Source organism: Sprattus sprattus, assembly GCF_963457725.1.
Source record: "Sprattus sprattus genome assembly, chromosome: 6".
NCBI classification, from domain to species: domain Eukaryota; kingdom Metazoa; phylum Chordata; class Actinopteri; order Clupeiformes; family Clupeidae; genus Sprattus; species Sprattus sprattus.
In genome coordinates, this window is record NC_137925.1 from 27,339,761 (window position 1) to 27,349,939 (window position 10,179).

The window sequence follows — 10,179 nt, forward strand, 5'->3', positions numbered from 1 at the left end:
GTCACAACGATCGCTTGTACACCTGCTGGAATAACGTCCTGCCAGGCAGTCATAAACTTATAGTTGTGTCTCCGTGTGACTAATGACAGTCGTCTCCTATTTTGTCGTTTACCTGGACTCAGGTAAGCTTTAAATTTCAACTGAACGTGCCACCAAAACCCTTAGCAGAAAAAGAGAAAAAGAACGGGAAGATCTTATGAGAATCGGGTACCCTGCAGTCAGTTTTCACCGGTCCATCTGATCAGCTCTCACCGGTCCGTCTGATCGATTCGCTGAACGGAAGAGGGCAAGATGCCGGTCCAGATTCCGGATGATAGCGATTTCGCCTCGTTCAAAGAACAATGTGAAAACCACGAAGGATGGATAGCGCGGTACACCAAAGGAGGTGTGACGGTGTGGTGTAGAGACGGCGATGATAGCAAAGCTGTCCAGAAACTCAAGGCAAGTGTTCTGCATTTTCCCAGTTCATTTTCACTGCATTGCGGAATGAAGACTTTTTTTCACGCTGAGAGGATGGCCAGGCTCCGCATATTATTAGATGTAATTATTTGATGTGTTCATATAAATGTAACTTGCAATTGTCAAAAGTAAGAGAAATTCTCTCAAAAAGTTACAAGTCTCAGGTTAACTTCGGAAACATAATTGCATCCCCAAATGCTTAACATAGGCTACTAGCACACGTATAAAAGCTGTATGTAGTCTCAGACGCGTTTTAAAAACACGTTTCATTCCGTAACTCAAAGGCTAATAAAGTTTCATTTTTGGTGTTGCACTGTCCCTTTTGGGGAAAATTGGTAACCTACCGTCCATAACCACATAGACTAGATTATGAACGTTAAGTTAATGAATAAACATGATTTAATCATAGGGTTTTATTCCCGATGGCATGTCCCATAGGAGTATGTATGAAGTGTTATATAAGGCATAACATCCACTTTAGATTGGCCAAGAGCAGCACGCAGAATGGGGGAGGATCTATCCGTTGAAGGCTATTGTGTTGCACTCGGTGCATTGCCCCACTCCTACCTCATCCCCCTGTGATAGCAGTTCCTCGCTCGCAGCTGCAGTAAAATAAGTGCTGAGCGCAGTTATATGACTGGAGAGTGGAGGAGGCAAAAGATGTCGTCTGTTACCGATTCAGGGTTTTATCACCCTCGTGAAATCTGCACAATGGCGTATTTCCTTTCCCTGAATGCCTGCCAGAGTGGAGACCCAAGGTAGAATATTATTTATAGAAGATCCACATATATTTTGTAGGAGCCAGCATCTTTGGCTGAGGGAACATCTAGGGAATGTTCTCAGGCTGTAGGCCTCTTCCTGCCTTCATGTTTAATTAATCCAGGCTCTGAGTAGCAGCCCCTATCACATTGCTCCTTTCAAGTGAGGACTTTGTGCCATCGAATTACAAAAGGCAAGGCCTGTGCTACTGTGCTCCACCAGCATTGAATGGTTTTAGACAGTGTGTCCATTCATTAATTACCCACGACACTCAACCTTAAGGGCAATTTAATCAATATTGTAATAACATCTATTTCGTGCAAACACTGTCTGTTTGGCCTTGGTATGCATTTCTTTTGACAGGCATGTAGCATTACTGCAGTTTACATAGCGGTACAGTTCTTGACAGTAACATAAGGAATGTACACACACGAACACAGACACGGACACACACACACACACACACATACACACACACACATACACACACACACACACACACACACACACACACACACACACACACACACACACACACACACACACACACACACACACAAACACACACACACACACACACACATGTACACACATACACACACACACACACACACACACACACAAACATACACACACACACAAACACACGAATGAATTACCACATGTGTGATGGCTCATCAGCAACCAGAGGGTTGGCTTTGCACCTAACCAACTGACTAAGCACGTCGGACCCCAACCCCCATCCCTACCCCCACCCCCTGCCCATCCCCAGAAGCCTCCGTGTCAGTGATGAAAGAGCTAGCTAAGGGGCGGGGTGCAAGCAGGAGACATCCTGAAAAATTAAGAGCGGAAAACTCGTGGTAACTGCTAGCTCAGATGTGGAAACCTGAGTCCCAGTCGTGGCCCAGTCGGAGGGTATGCATATTTTTTTTTGTTGTAAGGAGCACTACAGTTGACCTCGACATCAGCAGCCGAGGGGGACGCCTGGGGGGGTGGGGTGGTAGGGGGCGCACTACTACTGTTTGGGGCCCTTTTTCCTTGAGGCTCACGGGAATGGAGAAGGAAATGGTTTAGACCCCCAGAATATAGGCAAAAACACGGTTGACAGAGATGCCTCAATAATTGATAGATCTTCCTGGGGTAGTGATGCGCTTCTTGCCATGAATAATTGAGTGTGTGTAGAGGCATTGACGACATTCCATTCATAGAGACCAAAGAGAGTTTGTTTCAAGGAGCCGAGTGGAAATGGGCTGCGACCGTTCACGCTGGGTTGGGCGGAGGTGTCACATGAATTATTCAACTAATGCCAGGGGTATTAAGGATAGGGTTGCATTACTTCTTGCACGGTCCAAACAATATCTGATCGCATTGCACCTGACGTTTTTGGTCTTACTTGATCCACCGGCCTACGCAAGCAATCTTAAGAGTGCAGTGGAAAAGTTGCGTTGGTAGAGAGTTTGATATCCGAGGGGTTGCTTTTACCTCCACACTTTTATCTTCAAGCTGTCTTTTTTCTGCCTCTTTAAAAATGATTTCTAGCTACAATGGCCGGGAATGAAAATCAGACGGGGGAATTTGGTCTTATGTTGATCATGTATTGACTTGTATGCGCCATTACTTGTCCTGAATGTTTTGACAGGCCTGGGAGGTATATCTGTGGGAGGTATATTTTATGTGCACATGTACACTCATGAAAAGTGTACTCCAGAGAGTCTAAGGCTGTGTTTGACCTTTATGCAGCTGGGCTGTCAGCTGGACTTATGTTTGACCTGCATGCCTCCCTCATTCAGCCATAGTAAATGGGTTTTTCATGGACTAGGAGTACTACAGATCCCTGACCCAGCATAAATTGTCCTTTCTCGACTAGAAGAACCAAGAAATCCTACATGGTGCGTGTATTCACACCATTGTTGAATGGAGTATTTCCTGGTCTGTGTAATTCAAGTCTTCAGTTCCAGAACTTCATATACTTCTTAAACTCAATCATTACCCCAAGTCTCCCTCCGTATCCCATACCATTGTAAAAGTGAGGTCATAAAGAACAGCCATCCACCCTCAAATGTCCCAGGGTCAACCTAAAGCACAGCGTGTCTCAAAAGACTAACCATTATATTCTTCTATTCCCTTCTTTTTCTCTTTCTGTCTAGATGAAAATCGTGTGCAAAGATGTCACAGCAGAAACGTTGTACGATGTCCTTCATGACACCAGCTACAGAAAGAAGTGGGACTCCAACATGGTTGACACCTTTGACATCGGAAGGCTGACAGTCAATGCAGATGTGGGATATTACTCTTGTGAGTGTCCCAGAACATCTGTTTACTGGTCCTCCCGCCCTCATTACTTCTCCTCTCTGGAGTCTTGTTTCGTTGAATTTCCACTTATTTAGTCTATAACAAAAAACAAGACAGATTTCATTCTCTGCCTGGACATAGGAGGTGAATAATTCTTTTTAGCATTCAAGCTGCCAGCAAGCCAATCGATACGATTCAATTTACCAATGGAGACTCATTACTCAGAGAGCTTTGACTACAAATGTATTTTGTCAAACTTAATCTCGCCAACACTGCATTCATAAAGAGAGACATATGATGATAAGTAAATGCGAAGACCAAAGAATGCTAAACTCAGGCCTTAAATTACCAATATTGGGTGCTTTATTAAAGGGGAAACCATATTGTCCTGTTTATCTTTCTCATTGCATGTATGTTGTTTGTTGTGTTTCTAGGGAGGTGTCTGATTCTGATTCTGATTCTGATTCTTAATCTGATTCTAGGGAGGTGTCCGAGCCCTTTGAAGAACAGGGACTTTGTCACAATGCGGTCATGGCTACCCCTGGGCAACGACTACTTGATCATCAACTACTCCGTCAAACACCCGGTGTGTACGTTTGAAATGTTTGTTTTGGAAGAGTCAGGATTAGTTCAGTCTGGTGGAAGTAGATGAGTTGGTTTGTCACTTCTACGGCCCTACACACACATGTGTAACAGAAGAAGTGTAGGTCAGTGGCAAAAGTCTGACCACGGTGTCAGGTGAACGCTGTGGTGATTTAATCTCCATGTAGCAATGAATAATTTCAGTATGTGCCCCTGTGCGCAGCCTGGAGGTCATATTTTCCCTCTGTGGAAATTAGCAGGATAATACAATCTCTCTAAAAGGGGTCCTTCCAATGCTCTTTGGGTGTCAAAGAGTTCAGCCCAGAACTCTAGATGGATGCCCGTGTCGAGGTAAAATCTGCCTGACACCAGATGTTGGGAGCAGTCCCTTCTGTCACTCTCAAATACCTTAGTATTGTCTCATCTTCTATTGGGGGAATACCATGTTAAAAATGACACTGAGATTCTTCCAAAATCACTACCAGATAAAGGAGGAAAGCCTGTTGTTAAGCATGGCCACTGTGAGAAGTAGTGGCTGTGTTAAATTGTGTAGTTATCATTCTTTTTAAATGTTTTAAAAGTTTGTTTTACTTTTTACTTGTATTCATTTCACGGTCCAAATTCCATTTGAGCTTTAGCATGTATCACCAGCGGATGACTCTGTGTGGTGTGCACTGTAGAATAAGGTCTTATTTATTTATTTATCATTTTTTCACATGTTTCAGCAATATCCGCCAAAGAAGGATTACGTGAGGGCCGTGTCACTTCTTACTGGTTACCTGATCCAATCCAATGGGCCAAACTGCAGCTCCCTCTACTACTTAACACAAGTGGACCCAAAAGGTAGGCCTCTGTTCTTATTCCAACACAGCCTCGTGTTACTGATATGTTTAAGTTATCTGTTGGGATAACAGCTGTCCAATGTATTTAGCAAATAACATTTCAAGCCATTTCCACAATTCCAATATTATCCGCCTCGCAGGCCATCGAACCTAAATGTACACCTCTGAAAGAGCTTAGATGAAATATTTAATATCCAAACACAAACACGGCGCCCTTCAAAAACTTCAAAGCTTGGGCATGTAGTTATACCATGGCTGCCTTGTTAATTCTTTCATCATTTGTTTATTTTTTTAAAGCCTTTGGCCCTTTAAAGCAATTTCAGTTACACTGCCCTTTTTTCAAATGAGGCCTTTCACCCCCTGGTGCTCTGCGGAGGGTTCTAACATCAGCTCTATGCTTCAGGCGCTGAATCCATCGGACTGGAGCGGGGGCAGGAAGTCTTTGATTCCCAAAAATAAACTCCAGCACAGGGACATATTTCATACATTTGCAAACGTCATTCCTTTTCCTTGCTGTTCGGAGAGATCAGCGGATTATTAATGTCTTCCACTGCCATGATCCGCCAGCTGCCGGTGACCTGTGGGACCGTCGCCCCGGTTCAGCTCCCTCCGCCCAGGCACATCATTCCACAGGGCTCGAGACAATGGAGGCCTTCTGCTTTTAATAACACCCCAAAGATGCTGATTGATTTAAGATGTCTGTGCTTTGTCTGTGCGTTTGTACCAAAACAGGCACATCCACTGCGCGTCAGCCAGTACAATAGCATGATTATAACCACTTAGGTTGGCCTAGTGTTTTTAGTTGAAGCATCAAAGCTGTCAGGGGAAATCATTTAGTGATGAAATTGTGGTCATCATGCAGCCATGTAGCCTCAAAGCCTGTCAACAGATCTTAATTAAAATTTGTCTAAATGTTTGTTTGTTTCTCCCCCAGGGTCTTTGCCCAAGTGGGTGGTCAACCGAGTCTCCCAGATCGTTGCTCCAAAGGTAGGAAAACGTATCCTTGAGAAAACCCTCCAAGTAAGACATTTCCACCACATGGAACAAATTCATTTAGAGAGCTAATGGTGAGCCCTATTATGGCCTTACAATGCCACCTACTGGGCAGTTTAGACTAGTACAACAACAATCAAATTAAGTCCTTCGCCGTTTACATCAGTGCCCTCTAATTAGCCACTTTCTCGCTTATTTAGGCAATGAGAAAGATTTACAAGGCCTGCCTGAAGTACCCTGAGTGGAAGCGGAAGCACAACCCCAGCCTAAAGCCGTGGATGTTCCCCGAGCAGAACACACTACCCTGCATCAGCGTGGCCGACCTGACCCTGCAGAGGGCCGAATCCCTGGAGAACATTGATGAGAGGGGCCTCAGCGAGGAGAAGAGCCAGCACAACAGCGAGGACGAGGAGACCTAAACTCTCCCCAGCGGCTGCTCACTCTCTTAGGAGTGTGTGGCGGAGTGTAAAAGCTCTTGTGTGCGAGTGGGATGTGTGTACACATGTACATTGTTATGCATCACATGGCTCACTGTTTTTCTTCTTTATCTCTCAGTTTTGGTTCAAACGTACAGTAGGGTTTGCATTCGGTGGAATGATGGAATATCTTGTACAGTTTTTGGCATGTGTAATATTAAGCGTACCCAGCCTCATACAAAATTGGGTTCAGGAAGCGTACATCGAAATTATTTTAATTCAGAGATATTTGTACAGGGTTGATTTTTAAAAGTTTGAACATTCAGCAAGAGAGCTGGGGGGAAAGTTCTTTAGTGTGTCTCTGAGTTAGAACTACTTCTACTTGAAACTATTATTTTACTACTGACTATTTAATTATACTGATTATTACTTTATTGTCTTCTTGTTTGGCATGTTCAGTTCAGCAGAAACAGTAAGTTCCCTGCAAAATCCCTGCAGTCTACCTTCCAATACATGTTCTGTAGATAAAGCTTTTTCTGCATTTGCTGGTAGGTACGTATATGATGGGGTTGCTATGGGGATTAAGATGGGTATTGGGGTATATGATGGGGTTGCTATGGGGATGAAGATGGGTATTGGGGTATATGATGGGGTTGCTATGGGGATGAAGATGGGTATTGGGGTATATGATGGGGTTGCTATGGGGATTAAGATGGGTATTGGGGTATATGATGGGGTTGCTATGGGGATTTAGATGGGTATTGAACTGGGGACTGAAGGGCCTTATGGTAAGTCTCTGACTGGATTGAATTCTTCAGAATTGTCATATAGACTTGCTGATGCACTTGTGGTCACAGTATGATACGCTTTTCTCTATAAAAATTTAGATGAACTTCTTGAAGCTTATAGAAACACCGGATCATTGTGCCTTAATTACATCATGACAGTAGGCTTAGATATGTTTTATTTTTCAACGAAAAAACATAAATAATATATTTATAATATAATATATTTAGGGCAAGTGAATCCAAATTCCCTAATGGTAACACCCAAAGCAGAGGTCTTGTATCTGAAAACATAGTGATGGCAGAAGACGGATAGAATGTTGGTACATTTGGCATAAAATTAAAATGACATGAAAAGATTCCAAAGAGGCTAACACGTCCAGTGGTTACACGCTGGTTTCAGCTAAGCTAATAATGGTAAGAACTTCAATTTATACATAAGCAAGTACTGCTATTCTGCATGGGTACTTGGGCAAACGGATAAACAGTACATACTTGTTCACCTCAGGGTTTGTAAAATCAGCTGCGTGTGTCTCTATCATACGATGCTTTCTTATTTCCTTTTGGCTCACACAGATTTGTTTCATATTCTCCGTTTCCCTCCTGTCCCCTTCCTCTGTCATCAATAAAGACATTCTGTTTTGTCTTGTATCTGCACCTCACACTTTTTTACAGGACAGATAAAATGAATGCAAAGATGGTTTATGTGAAGGCCAGGCCAAAGTCTTTAATGGCTCCTTAAAAGACATAGAAGTTGAAAATGTGTATTGACAGGAAAAATGTGGGTGCAGCATTCCTCATCTTTGGACTAAAACATCAATTGCTCACATAGTCATGGATAAGCAGATACTGCACTTTACAGACACTATTTTCCTACTTGTTACATACTGTTATTCTATAAATTATTTAATCGAAAGCCACGTACTGTGTGGGTAAATAGCTTTACCTTCAACCAGCTCCTGTAAATATTCAGCAGATTAAAAGGTCTTTGATAACTTACTCCACCACCATGGGACCATGGAAGAAAGCAGATAGCAGAACCGATACGCCATGCTTTGCCCTTGTTGCAGCACCAGGTACTGTTTGGTAGAAACATGTGTACAATGGCATGGGGTCAGATGAATGAGGGAGATCGAACAGGTTTGTGCAGTTCTGGTGGGTACTTTGTTGGCAAGCATCAAGCATCAGAGACTCATTGAGTGACATGAAACGGTTTTGGATCACATTAAAGGTCTGATAGTTAAAGACATAAAGACAGACATATTTCTATTTCCCTTTTTAAATGTATTTTAATGTATGTTTTTGCAGTCGAATACCTGGGAGATAGAACTCAAAGCACCAAAGAGCAGTTCCCAATAGATCTTCTTTTCAGACAGTGTGGAAAGGATGCTTTGGTAGTCTTGCCCTCCGTCAAAACTCAAAGGCAAAATGAGAATAAATGACTGCGACGACATCATAAAAACCTGGATCCATATTCACACAAGATTCTTTGTCTAAACGTTCTGCAGTGAATCCAGGGGTAAGGAGTAATGAGTGTTTTCCTCTTGTACTACTTCAGGTGGACTCTTCCACTGTAAATCCAGGTGTACTAATCTCAACTGTGTCCACTGAGCTCAAGTATCAGCTCTAACCGACTCAACAGAGTCTCCCTCACTTTAAAGGTTTAATGATCTGAACATACAGCAGTACCTACAATAGCCCTTTGCCCCGGGCATGGGGATCTTGGGCAGGGCGGAGGGTTGGGATGAGGACGTGAGTGAGACTCAGAGCTCCGTGATCACACTTGCAATGCCTAGTTGTCACACCTTAATCATTTGGGCAAATGAGCCCTTTATCCTTTCTTACATCATTTCATGTTTTGTATAATTTCTTGTGTTGTGCCTTTGTTTAGGTCCTTTTGTTCAGATTTTAGTGAACTGGTTCTTTTGTACTGCCCGTCATACATGGGCTTATTATGGTGTTTGATGAATGGTCGGTTCCACAAAGGGGGCGATTGACGGTGGATAGGGCATTTCTACTACTACCCAGTCAGGCAGAAATAGAAATGGTTTATATGCCACATAAACATTTTTCAGTATAATTCAACTTCTTAATCTGTTTTGTCCTGAGCAAGGTTTGGGAGGAGTAAGTGTCATGTTGTAATGTAAGACTTATGTTTTTAAATTACAAAATAGATAGAGTAATTGTAATTCGTTACAGTTACTAATCAAAATGTTGGTATTAACAAAGGAGTTCAATCCAAAATTCAAATTCAAAAGTATCCTTCCCAACCTCGGTTCACAGTGGGAAATAAGGTCCTAACAAGATGTACTGTATCATCATTATCATATCATATCATTAATAAGGCCTAACTGTTTGAACTTTGGACAACATTCCAAGTTTTCATATAGCCTATGTTTCCGAATATATATAGATATAGGCTATATTCCCTTTTAAAGGTCAGCTAGCAATCACTTGGTTTAGTTTAGATCTGGCTCTTCATCTGTGTAAATAATCCGTTTAGAGTGTTTTCGCATATGTTTTTATAACAGATTTGGAATAATTATAAACTGTTCTGTTTACCTGTGATAATAAGTGATGTTTGCGCAACACTGCATCCTTTTTCATACATGAATTTGCAGATGGGGCCACTCCTAAAAATCTGTATTGTCTCAGGCTCTTCCTGTTTCCCATTTGGCTCACTTCCTGCCGACATCAGGCAGATTGTTCCTTGGGGAAGGAAAGGAAACTCCGCAAGCTGTCTGATTTCTCACAGGAGACTCAGAGCTCTATTGCTGCAGTCCCTGAAAGTCCTGGCTTCCTCTAAAAGCGGCAGCATGAACCTATACTAATTTGATGCATCATGGATGCACAGTGACATAATTCAGTATTACATTGTGTTTATTGCAGTGCATACTGAAGGTTCGTTATGTGGTCTATAATGGCTTTGTGTTTTTTTGTGAAATATCCCCTATCCTAGGCCTCAGATTTATTTGAAAGTGTTGTATTATATGTAGATACACTTGCTCTGACTAGGGTACTCCACTATATAACTTCTGACGAATAACTTAA

At 42.5% G+C, this 10,179-nt stretch overlaps 1 protein-coding gene across 1 annotated transcript; it reads left to right on the forward strand.

Moving 5' to 3' along the window:
• Window positions 1-291: 291 nt before the first annotated feature.
• stard15 (StAR-related lipid transfer (START) domain containing 15) lies at window positions 292-6,346 on the forward strand (the record flags this gene model as incomplete). The annotated part of the gene is made up of 6 exons (XM_080841250.1): window positions 292-441; window positions 3,366-3,513; window positions 3,993-4,096; window positions 4,818-4,935; window positions 5,869-5,921; window positions 6,128-6,346. 6 exons carry the CDS (start codon window positions 292-294, stop codon window positions 6,344-6,346), a joined length of 792 nt encoding a protein of 263 aa, XP_080697376.1.
• Between the last annotated feature and the right edge of the window lie 3,833 nt (window positions 6,347-10,179).